General features: G+C 42.5%; 1 protein-coding gene across 3 annotated transcripts in view; it reads right to left on the bottom strand.

Moving 5' to 3' along the window:
* Positions 1-13,276, bottom strand: part of LOC109643284 (ephrin type-A receptor 7-like) — a 127,270-nt gene that overhangs the window by 40,998 nt on the left and 72,996 nt on the right. For all 3 annotated transcript variants that reach the window (XM_069516447.1, XM_069516445.1, XM_069516446.1), the window contains exons 4-5: positions 7,313-7,468; positions 2,714-3,043 (exon numbers count right to left, since the gene is read on the bottom strand). In XM_069516447.1, the coding sequence (XP_069372548.1) occupies positions 2,714-3,043; positions 7,313-7,468 (486 nt within the window). The remainder of the gene's footprint in view (positions 1-2,713; positions 3,044-7,312; positions 7,469-13,276) is intronic.

Here is a 13,276-nt window from a genome sequence, read left to right as displayed (position 1 = left end):
GACTCTGGTTTGAGACGCCACCATGATGACTTGAGATTCAACTACGGCAAAATATTAAAAAAATAACAAGGAAACATATTGTACAGATGTCTGTTCACTGTTTACAAAGGGTGCACTGATGCCATTTTGGATTAACTCCAGGTGAAACACTGATCATCACTGAGGGGGGAGAGGAAGAGGAGCTACGTGTTCCAGTGAATTGTGACAAATCAACTGTTAGATAATCTCATTCCATTTGCAAAACAGGCCCCGCCACTGTTTTTGCTCGATTTAGGATTTGCAGTCCGCTTTAGAGGAATCAAAGAAATCAAGTGTTGCATTGAGTTGGAAAGAATTGTGATTATTTTGCAGGGAACTGTATCGTGTTGAATCAAATCATGTTGAATCCCCTTGTATCGCAACTTGGGTGAATCGTATTGCATCGCATTAACAGTCACTTCATGTGTATCTTTATTGCTAAGCCTTTTGTTTTGGTTTTCTATCCAATCCCTGGAATGTATGACTCAGTCTCTCGGTACCAAACCTCCTGTAAAAAGATGTTTCAAGCAAACAAACTGTGTTACTGGTGAAATGAGGAAAGAGTATAGTAAGCCATGATCACTTTTTTCCACTTCTAGTTTGTCTCTACTTCTAAGCATTGATTTTGTGGCTCTTCAAATATTACATAATGCATCTTCAAGTTGAAAAAATGCAGTTTGAGGAATACAAGATCCCTGAGCAGGGTTACGAAAGGATAAAAGCAAAAAAAAAAAAAGCTGTAACGGAGGAGAGTGGTAGCGATGTGCGTCTGTGCCTTCGACCACTCGTTCAGCCTCTGTATTCCAGATGTTGAGACATTACACTTACATAACATTTACAGTTGGTCAAGAAGATCTAGGTCAACAAGGCACATGCAGATTTATTATAAATACTCAACACCAATCTACTTAAATCCGCGCTCTTTGTACAAACAGATGCTCACTCCAGTCACAAAGACCAACTCCAACATAGCAATTAAAAAATTAAAAGCATGGGTGTATTTTGTATTCACACTTCTCCATTTATTATGCAACACATCAATCTGAACTAATTTCCAGTTAATGGCAACAACACACTCTGCCATTCTCTCTTTCTCACAGCTTTTCCATCACCTCCTCATACTTCATTTGCTTCATTATGTGCTCAGTCTTCAGACTCATATTTCTTTCATCACTTTCAAATGAAAGATCTGCAAACAAATTAACAAAGATTTGCACAGTGGGCACGACAGGAAAATGTATGTGTGCGTTTCCATATAAGAGCGCGTTTGTCAGCATTCAAGCCGTAATACAAGTAATGGAAATTGGAATAAAATAATTACTTGAAGTAATACTAACCAAACCAGGCGGGTGTTACGGTTTACTGCCTTTTGGAACCAAGATGGACAATCCATCTATGAGCAGCACTTTCGGTTTGTTGCCCAAAGACACTTTGGCATGCAGGATGGGGGAGACGGGGATCAAACCACCAACTCTCTACTTAGTAAACAACCCGCTCCAACCATTCAACAGTGAAGACACTCGCTTCAGGGGTGTAACCATTAGAGAACAAGCTGTTTTAATCAACTACATCTTATTTTGGTTCCTCTCAACTGTCGGAGTGAACTGTGTCGACCCAGAGCCCTTTAACAGCATTAAGACGAATTCCATCATCAAAACGAGTTGCACACAAAACGATATGTTAACTCCTGCTGTCGACTGCACACACCTGCACGAATAACATCAGTGGTTGTTGGTCCGACTGAAACGTTCGGGCACATACTCCGCACAGTGTTTTCTTTAAGCGCCTGGCTAATGGCCTGCTGCTTCTGCTGATAATAAGATCACCTCCACCGGAGACTTTTGTGCTCTATCGACAGACACGCTGTCAGTGCGAGGAAGAAGTGTGTCTAATGAGTTTGTGCTACTCAGCGTACACATGAATGAAAATCACTCTACAGGATGCACACTTGGATTTAAATGCCATGTGCGACGTGCTGTATGTGGCAGCATGCAGTTTACGAATCTACATATATTACAAGGATATTTAAAGGTCACGGTGTCTTTCTAGTGTACATCAATTTATCACGAAGGGAGTGCACTGTACCTGCAAGTGTGTACATGTCTGTGTGTGTGTGTGTGTGTGTGTGTGTGTGTGTGTGTGTGTGTGTGTGCAGAACGGACCACCCCGTTGACCTGACTTGGCTCGAAACCAAACCTTTTCACTTTTCAATGAGAAACTACTGGAAAAACTCTCCAGTTACACATCCATTAACAAAATCTACAGCAAAATAGCAGAAATCCTATCACAGGTTTTACCTCTTTTTAATGGAAAAGCAGCAGCAAATTTAGTCAAATCAAGCCTGGAAGTCCATTTGCAAGATACTAATGGACTTCCCTAAAACTTTGCCTGCTTGAGGATACTTAACTTGAAGAACCCATGCAGTGCAAGTTGATTTAAATTTAATTTCTAGCTCACACGTAATGTAGTCTGAATTCTCAAAGCGTTCCACAGACACGCAAGTGTGCTAGTTTGTCGCGATTGAGTGCATCTGCTAAATCATCTTTTTGGAAATGCAAGCGTGACCTCATTCTTGTTCAGCTGTTTCTCTCCTGACTGTGCAGACTTGTACAGTAACTTAACATTTAAAAGGCTCTTTCCTCACGCATGCCTCTCTGCCTGTTTGTGTGTGTTTAAATATCAAACTGTGACTTACCAGGAAGGCTTGTTGACACGTTGACCTGCGTGTAGAACCTCTTGTTGGGCAACAGTTCCGACACTCCATTTAAGGCTTCTACAGTGAAGGTGTAGTTGGTGTTGGGGAGAAGATTGACCACGGTCACCGTTCTTTCCGTCAGGCCGACCTGCTGAGGCACGAAGCCGACGCTCGCCCCGCACGGCTCGCACTGCCTCCCGAGACACCGCCGGCACCCCACGCTGTAGGTCAGATCCAGCCTGCCACCCGTGTCGGAGGGCGCGGCCCACTCCAGGATGAGCGTGGACTGCTTCAAGCTGTAGACCAGATCCCTCGGAGGGGAGGGAGGCCCTGAGAGAAACAAGAAAAAGGAAAATTGTCTTTTCGATTTGTTGTTTCAGTCCATAAATAATTCATGAGTCTTTTCGGAAAGCAAACAAAAGACGAGACACACGGGGAACTAGACTAATATGTATTCCCCTTTTCTTGCAAACCTTTCTCGCAAAACATATCCTTTGCCTCGAGCAATTTCAAATGACAAAATATCTTAAAATTTTATGCCAATACGTATAAGAAACACCACAAAATAAAGGCTGGCCTTATTTAAAAAACAATAAGTATGAAAATGTTTTTATATTATATATTTTCTGGATACACAAAGTCAATTTTTACAATTGTTTTTTCTTTTTTTACCAGACCTTGTTTATGTCATCCCACGTGTCCACAAAAAGTCTTCTGACACACAACATGTCAGAGTCCACCTGTGTGGCTCAAACACCAAAATGCCGGAGAATGAGATTTTCCCCCTTGACTTCAGAACTAAGCGCTCTTGGTTTTACAGTGTGATGGGTTCAGTTTACACGTCGTAATCTGATAATCCTGTTTTAACCTGGTGTCAGGAAGCAACTGTTTTGATGAGAACCACTTGAGCCTAATGGGAGGAGGCGATTGAGAATGTGGAGTTGTCGCTGTGATGTATAGATTATGTGGAATTATCATGGTTTGGCAGTGATGGTACAAAGAACATTTGCTGGACTGAGATGAAGATGAATGAATTAAATGAATGAATGTTGAATATCCAGTGACTGTATCAGTGTTTTTCAATGAATAGAAACCTCGTCTTCCTGTTAAATCTCCTTTTGTGTGAATATTCTGTGATTTTATTACACATCTGCCCGTTATGTCAACAGTGATCTGTGGAACAAAGCCTCCACTTAGCATCAGGGACTGAAGGTGTGTTGCCATGGAGAGAGCTTTTAATGCTCCTGGAACATGAATCTGATTTGATGTGAGCGTTGTAATACACCAAACCAGATTGAGCTGAAGACTGTTTACATGTATTTTAAAGGGCTGTATAAAATGTCAGGTTAGAGGCCTGTGTCCTGACTGACCTGTGCCTTTTCCTGCAGGTCCGTGCACACGGCTGCTTAATAGAGCCTGGGTCCATTAAAGGCCATGAATTTTAAATGCATCCCTGCATGTGTGTGCATGTGCCGTGCCGTGTGATGAATAAGTGAAGGTGTGCAGCTCTGTGCGCGCTGTAAAACGCATCACACATCACAGTTGCACACCCGACTCCCAGACGCACAGGGTTACGTAAGAAACCCAGAAACTATTCACAGTGTGAACGCACTCAGAAAACACGTTTGCACACATTGGAGGTAGACACAGCTGGGCCCTTTGTTCACAGCTCCCTCTGCTTTTGTGTTTCCTCGGCCTCGACCTCCCTCATTACTCTTGAAGTTTCTCTTTTCTAACGTCTCATCTTCAAATCAGAGTGTCTCTAAAAATATTTTCTACCACTCAACTCTGCCGCCCTTCTCTTTATCGTCACTATCATGAAGATACAATTAAATAATGCTTCATTAAGATTACATGAAGAAAAAATATGTGGGTCGGGACAAAATAATCATGTGGCTAAGATTACATGATTACATTATCATGACAGAGAGCCAGGTTAGCTATTTCTGTTTTTTAACTACATGAGGTTGTTCTAGCTGTGATTTATTGTGAGCAATGTGTTGTTTATTCAACTTTTATCCCCCAACCAGAAGCAGCTCTCTTAATTTCGTTTTATCATTTTGTACAATACAATTATAATGAAGGCTTTCTCTTCTTTTTTATAATATGCATGATTGTTTTGCGATTTAATATTACCTCCAGAGATTTAAGAGTGAAGTTAAAGATAAGAAACCACCTTAATCTAAATTTGCTCTTCTTCTTATTTAAAACTTTTGCCATTAAGGCCTATGAGGAGTCTGCATTTATGTATTTTCCATTACCCAGATGCTAAAAAATCTTCCGCTGCAACTTTACGCCTCCTACTGAAACTCAGGGTATCCAACTGTTTTTCAAAATCGACTTGCGGAGATATACATTTGAAAAACATTATGCATCGCTCTGAGGTATTTTTTTCATTATAAGGCTCGTGTCATTGTTCTGTCAGCGGTGGTTCCACTCTGTCAACAGTGAACGCAAGGAAATACTTTCACCGAAGTTTTCCTCCTCACAGCCACCGGGGAATATTTAACTATATGCTGTAATGGAAAATTTGTAAATGGCTGGCAATGAGCTAATGGTAATTATAGGTGTCAGGAAGCATTATCAGATGAATCTCATCTAAAACATGTGGCGGCGTGTTCTTTCATGCATTTCTTAAAACAATAAAGAGACTTTTATTCCAAAGAGACAGCAGTAGCTTTTAAATATGGTAAACACACGAGGGTTTAGGGAAATTCTCCGGCATTAATGTCAGAGGAGAAGAATAAAACCACACTGGTATTATTCTTTAATTGCAGGGATAATAAAGTGTGCATATCAAACGCTCCCGTTTTCTTTCATTCCTAAACTGCTAGATTCATCAAGCGCTCCCGTTCTCCAGCTGCACACATGCGGTGGATTAGGCAAATCTGGGGATGATCATAATTACCGAATCAATAGTGTAATTAATGTGGTCATTAGGCTGCTAAAAATGTTATCACACAGGGATCACAGAGCGAAGCGATCAATATTGTAATTAAATCCCTCCAATGCACTTAAGCTAGTATGACCACACACTTACACATATTTAAACACACACACACAAGTGAAGTGTGTGCATACAACCATGCACGGACAGACATAGCGACCTTATGGTTCTGCTGCCCTGAGTACTCCCAGGATATTGAGCCCATTATTCCTCCATCTAATTACTAAGCTAAATCAACAGGCAGTTCTCCATGCAGAAATCGATAGGGCTGCCCTGTACGGTCCTGGTTTCATTGGCCTGGCAGTGCATCTTTATTGGAGAAGAACGGTATTCGGTGCGGGAGAGCTTGTGGGAGACGGCAAGAAGTGTGGGACCAACAGATAATACGTGGGGTCAGCGGGGATGAGATGATATAGTTTGTCACTGGAGGGTAGAGGGATGAGATTTCAGTTTGACAGAAGGAAGAAAGATGATAACTTTGCACGCGTGGAACGGAGGAGAGGACGAAGAGGAAGGCAAATTTGAAAAGGCAGACTGGAGAGAGAAGAGAGATGAGCGGCCGAGTTAAGAAGACAGACCAGAGAGAGAGAGGAGTAAGTGTGCGTTCAGGGGTCAGTGACGAGGAATGGAGAGGTTAAAAGAAGACAGGTTGGTCCGGAGCAAGGAAGCTGGATAATGGATGTAGAGCAGAAAACGGATGAGTGATGTCAGGAGAAAAGGCGGACGAACACGGACAGAATGCACAAGGTTACGCAAAAAGATGGAGAAACTGGGGTGATGAATGCATAATACGGTCATCGTGATGGGAGGAATAAAGGATGGAAGGGTGATAAAAGGTTAAGAGGCAGAGGAAATGGCTGAAGTGGATGGATACATAATGACTGGATGAAACCGAACAAGGTGAAATCGAAGGTTTGAAGAGGTTACAGTTACAATTAGAGGAAAATCCACCTTAAAACATGAAATAATGTGTCTGAGGATATTTGGTTGATGGAGGATCAACTCAAAATTTTTGATCAAACGAGGAATCATGTTTTTAAATCTTAAACATCTTAAATAAGCCAAAAAAAGTGGCAACACAATTTGTGTGTAAACTTTTATATCAACAGAGCACCAGACTCACACACTACTCCTGTTTTGGGGCAGACTAATTCCTGGTCAACAGTCTGGACCGCACGCTTTTGGGTGGACTTCTTTTTTGAATGAGCTTTCACAATGAGGACACTAAAGCGGAGGACTGGAAGGCGAAGGACAGGTGAAGGTTGGTGTAGATGAGACAGAAATGGTGCGATGGAGGAGATGAAAAAAAAAAAAGACAGACGGTGAGATACAGACTGGGGGAGGTGGGTGCAGGTCAGACGGAGGGTTGATGAGATGAGGAAAGGGGGGACGAGTACGTCAGGATGCAGGGTGAAGGACGGGTAAACCACAGGAGGTAAGTGATCTTTATGGACATAGAGGACGCCAAAGGCGGAGATTTGAACAGCTAAATGGAGGGGTGAGATAATGATTGGCTTACAAACATGAAATTGCTCACTTAGTGCAAAAAATGTCCAGACGGAATCATATATCATATAAGAGTGTTATAGGACACAGACAGAATACCAAAAGGTCACCATGCACATAAATATAATCAAATATAATCTTATTACGTGTGCACGGTGCTGAGGGAGTGTCCAGGGGAGTCCTGAAGTGGTCCTCCTCACACACACACACCACAGATCCTTCCTCCTCCGCGACACTGTTGGCCGGGCAGGGGAAACACTCCTGCTGCCTGGAAGACATCTTGTAGGATCCCGACGGACACGCTGGAAAAGAGGAAGCACAAATATACGAAACGTCAGATATGACAAAGGAATGTGATTTAACATCGCCTGCTTCCTTTATCTTAACAAGAGAAATCCCTGTTAAAGCCAGAGTTTGAGGAGGAACACATGAATCACACATTGTCTTTCTATAGAGGACCTAATACAAATTCTTAGCTCTTTGAAAGATAACATAAAACCGTCTTATATCATTCATAAGCATCTTGGGTTCTTTGCATGTAAACGCCACTAAGCACATCTGCATTTTTTAAAGCCTGAGGAAAAAAAAAAGAAAAACCCTCTAATCTCCCTTTCAATGCATGAGAGAGAAAATAAAGAATGGAGGAAAAAAATTAAAGTAAGTGAATCCACAGGGAACAGACGGTATAAAAGATAGGATTAGTGGAGAAAAGTAGAGGAGACTAAATCTGACAAACAATTCTCACATTACGTGTGATCAGGGGCCTCGGCAAAATGGCATCAAAGGCTTGTGAAGGATTGAATCAGATCAGAAACGAAAACAAGACGAGGTGAACAAACAACACAACTAAAAAAAAAGCTCAAATTTGATGCTTGTCTATCTGAGGTGTTACGGTACAGGTGCACCCAAAAGAGGAATGCACCTGTACTGCAACACAACAAATAGACAGGCATCACATTTTACGTGCCGGCTCATTTGAGCACAGTTCGTAAATCTGCTTGTTTCATTGTCAACATCCTTTGTCGCTTACTTCAGTTGAGGTTGTGTGGCTTTTACAATTGTGTCGTTGCTTTTATATTTGAGTTGTGGCGTTTTGCAGTTGTGTTGCGGCTTTTGCGTTCATCTTTTTCCACGCGAGACGTCTTTAAGCGCTTAAACCCAAACTGCTGCACATCAGACTACAAAGGGTGAGAATGTGGACGAGGGTGATAAGCACTCATGACCTTACGTGTGCGGCTCACAAGAATATACACCGTGTAATAGAAGCTTATCAGTACATCTGTGACATTGGGTGGTGGTGCATAAAAACACACTCACAAACACAAACAGAATAAAACAGGTTATTTTACACTCTCCCTCTATGCAGTTTTCATTTTTCCACTCGTCGGGCCTTTGTAGCAGGTGATAATGGCTGTGAAATCAGGCAGCCGGCTGACGCCTATATCTGGCTCGATGCTCCCGTCGCCCCTTCACTGTATTCTTAACAGCAGGTCTACATTAACAGCTCAGGCATGCCCCCCCCCCGCCCTCTCATCTCGACTCTATTTCTATCCTCGTAATAAATCTGTCTTATTTGCTTTCCCTTTCATCCATTCCTCATGGCTTCTCTTTTCATTTCTGCCTCTCGTTCCTCTCTCATCTGCCCATTTCATCGTATCTCCTCGATCGATTTTCACCCTTCCTCATCTTCCTCCACTGAAAATCCAACAGTCCAATGTATCCATGTGTCAAAACTGCAGGATTAATTGACTCAATGAGCTCCTATTTGTTTTGATTGTCAAGTGAAGCCAAAGCGTCTCGATTGCCCCCTGGTGGCTGGCTGATCATAAACTCTGCTTCCTGCATGTTAGTGGATGAAACATGGGCCAAAATAAATTAAAAGCAAAAATACAGGTTACATAAAGAAGGTTTCTGCCACGTTAAAAAAACCAGGGTGAAGATCATGAATGACAGCTGAGATGATTCGTGATTGGTCGAGGACGTGTATGGGCGGGACATTGATACCTCAGCTTCATCCCCCCGACTACATAGACGGACGTCTGATGGCAAGATGACAGCGTTTGTATACATTCTCGCTTAAAAGCTACAGATGTTAGCCAGCTTATACGTAGTCTAACTTAATTTAGTTGATAAAGAATGTCAGTGAGTACTATTCAGTTAGTATGAGGAAATTCTACACATCTCTCCCACCTCTGCTGCTGTGTCACACTTTGACTACGGTCAGTAATAAAGAGAGGAGGCGACGTGGTCACGTGTGAGAACGACAAGACACAGCAGGTGCAGAAACAAACACAATCCTGCAGCGATGGATTACTCATGAACATTCATCGAAACACAAGCACTGTAACGGAGGGGGCCTGTGTTGTCTCACCTATTTAACTCGAACATGCTTGCAAAACACACACACACACACACACAAAAGGCCCTGCCATCACCCATTGATTAGCAGGCGCTGTCAGCCTCTCCTGGCTCTGACCAAAGTGAGTGCACAACCGTGTGTGTTCTGTGTCCGCGTGCTCATGTACGCCTGCGAGTCGCATATCTGAAGCTGTAAGAATCATGTAATCGACTTTCTAATGTCTGTCATTACACGGAGAAAAGCCTCAAGCTCACAGCACAGCCAAGCATGAGAAACACACACACACACACACACACATACACACACCCTGTGAGACGCTCTTTGTTCCTGACCACGCTGCATCTATCCCTCCCTCACCACGCCAACAACATCAAGCACCAACCGAGCCCAAATCAAGGCAAAATTATGCATAGATCTGCGAGAAGAGAAATTAGTTTGCATTTTCTACCTATCATGCTTAAAAGAAAGCTGGCCGCATTCATGCCTGGCTGAAATTCCGACTTATCTCTTCATTTCAGTGTGGACACGCATTTCGCCAGCCCACCTTGGAAATGTGTGTCTAATGATAGGGGTGTATTAAAGACAATATGTGCGGCCCAGATAACAAAAGGAGCTGGCTTTGCACACTGCCCATCATCCTCCACTGCGAGGGATGGTTCGAAAGGGGCCGCCAACAACCAATGCCAGGCAAGGTCACGTCAATCAAAACGGGCTCGCAGCCATCTGCCAATGGGAGAATGTGGAATCTCTAAAATGCCTCCAACTGAGACTATAAAAAAGAAGACGTTTGTAATAACCTCAGTCATTAGAAGAGGCGCTTTTCATCCCTTCTTCACCCTTTAATTGTGAAGGTATAGGAGTTAGAGTGGAAACAAGAGCATCAGGGAATGAAAGGCAGAGGGGGGGCTGGTTGGGAGGAATATGGAGACAGAAGGAGAGATCTGCCAGGACAGCTGGCAAACCAACTGATCAATTTGTCCTATGTGCCGACAGGGAGTCTCGATTAAACGGAACAGGGCAGCACATGTACACAAACACACACACACACGCACACATATATAGACATATTCCTTCAAGGTGCAGTTATATAGATATGCAGCGACATGCCAAGTCCATTGGAGACAGACAGATGGTGTGAGAGACAGAAAGACAGCAGGCTAACTACTGTACAAAGACAGTACAGGAGAATGGACTCCTCCAGAATGACAGGAAAAACAGACACGCACGGACATGTGATGCATAAGAATGAGACACACTGAAAGAGACGGTGACAGCGAGTGAGACTAAGGTCATCTATAGTGGGAATATACGCAACACAAGCATTGTCGTGCATGTGTACAAGCAGAAAGCCGGAGGGAGGTTGGATAAAATTAGAAAACTTGGTATCAATCTAATCAGATGAGTGACAGTAAAATATTCGACACTGAGATATGCCAGACGTTTCACCGTCTAATGAATAAAAAAAATAAAAAGCCCAAAGAATCTACATTTCAATGAGTTCACAAATTACTTTAATAGACTTCTGCCTTTGTAGAGGGAATCAATTTACGCTTTGCCCTTCTCTCTTTTATTTTCCCTTCCCTTTCTTCCCCTAACCTTAAACATGCCCATTAATAAATCATGAGGCTCTTAATACAATAAATGTGAGCAATGAATTGTCCCTTTGCCGCCGTGACAGTACACATTGATTAATATTAATAACGCTAAAGGAGGTTTGCTTTGGACACCAACACAGACATGCTTAACCTCGACTGACGAGCAAACACAAACCAACCGAGGTGCACAGATGATGGTGTGATGGGTTTGTGGCTGCAGTTTTTGAATTGTTTGGTTTGTTGGTTTTTAGTGGCTTATTAGTTTGTGTTATGTTTTAGCAAAAGGTTTAAAAGGCAATGGATGGAAAAAAATAGACAAAACGAAGTAGAGGAGAATGTGACATTACTCCAGCAGATGGAAATCAATTATTAATAGAGCTTTAATTCCTCTGCATAATTTCAGAGGGTGGGCAGCTTTAACATCCACAAAATGATTTTCCATTACCGTCGAACACACACACACACACCTGGGTCCTCCAGGTCACACAGGTAGGCGTGTTGGACAGAAATGACTGATGGGTACATTTAAGTGTTTCAGGTTGGGTCAGATTATAAAATTGTGAAACGATGAGGAGGTTGTGGAACCGAGATAACTTTGACGGAATAAGACCACTTGGAATTGGGCTTAACTGAATGGTAATGGTCCTTAAAAGCCAGTAGTGAATAATAAGACTCTGGTTGAAGAGCAGTGGATTTGAACCAAACTGAACCAGAGTTAAAAGTACTTGAGAATAGCTGGAGCTTAGAGAAATGGGCTTTGGGCAACTGGTAAACGGATTGCTGCTGTACTGCAGTGGTCAAATATACTATTCCTTCAGACTGCACCATAAAAAAAAAACCCCACAGGTTTTTTTTGCACAAGCAGTTTATCAAAAGCCATGTTTCCCTTTTATTGTTAAGAAACATCTCATACTCCGGAGATTTCTTCTCTGCAAATGCCCCGAAACAACATGTCCTCTGGTGGCCATAGTAAATATGACAGGAGCAAAGAAGGAGGTAAGGTGATGATGTGATAAAGGGACAAATTCTGGGAGGACGTAGGGATGAATAGTCGACAACAAATGTCCAAGACTTTCTTTTAAAGGTTCAGTATGTAGAAAGTAGTGACATCTAGTGGTGAAGTGTCATGTTGCAGCTGACCACCCCTCACTCTCCCCTTCCAAACATGAAAGCTCTGGCAGCCTTCAGGTGTCCGAAAAACTCAAAAGGTGTTTAGTTTGTCCAGTTTGGGTGAGCGACTTCTTTTTAATGTTTGTTTCTGACGTCTGATATAAAGGCTTTTGAATATTCCTCAGCAAAATGATGCATTCAACCTGCTTTCAGAATTATTTTAAATCAACGTTGCTCATAAACTAAAAAATGCTGCATCTCTAATTAATGTTCCTGAACAGACCGAGCCTTGATATTTTCTGTTTTCACCGTTGTTTCATGTTCGATGAGTCACTAACTTTTCTCTGCAGGATTTCAAAGTGCTCTATGGAGTTGGACCCCAGTTCACAGCATTACAGCACAAGAGTTTTTTTTTCTCTTTTGTAGCAGTTAAAAAAAAAAACAAAGAAAACAAAGCACAGAGCGCAGAGACATGGAGATCAGTAAACCTTAAGAGAGCTGTCTGCCTCTGTGATGACTAAAGAGGAGCACAATGCAATTTGTTGTAATCACTCCATTTTCCCCGAGAAGCAAACTGCACAAACATATGAGTCAAACTCTAAGAAACTGAAATTTACTTTGAATAACGGTATCAAATCATCCATGATGGAGGCTTTGGTTTTTATGGTGTTATAGGTTGACGTTAAGTGACTGATGAAAAAGGCAATTTTGTGACACTCTTCCGTGCTCGGCTTTTTGCACACAAACAATCTTCTTTCGCTCTACATGCAGTGTCATAACCTGTCGGCGCGTCTAGCTGCTTTGGAGATATGACCAAGCCCTGAATGACAGTATAAATCCCTGTTATTAACTCAAAGTAAAGACCTCATTCAGGTCCAACCACTGACTGGCGGCTGCCTCAGTGTAATCAGGGAGAATGCTCTGAGCCGTGCCATTCAGGTCAACGCTTTTCTTTATCATTTTATTCGCTGTTCTGCCCTGGTTACCACAGACTGACATCGCACACAGAACACAGGAGGATAACTAGCGAACAATGCCAGCAGGGG

The sequence above is a fragment of the Paralichthys olivaceus genome, chromosome 20, assembly GCF_024713975.1.
Source record: "Paralichthys olivaceus isolate ysfri-2021 chromosome 20, ASM2471397v2, whole genome shotgun sequence".
Taxonomy (NCBI): Eukaryota; Metazoa; Chordata; class Actinopteri; order Pleuronectiformes; family Paralichthyidae; genus Paralichthys; species Paralichthys olivaceus.
Note: the sequence above shows the minus strand (reverse complement) of the source record. Positions and strands in the feature narration are given on the sequence as shown.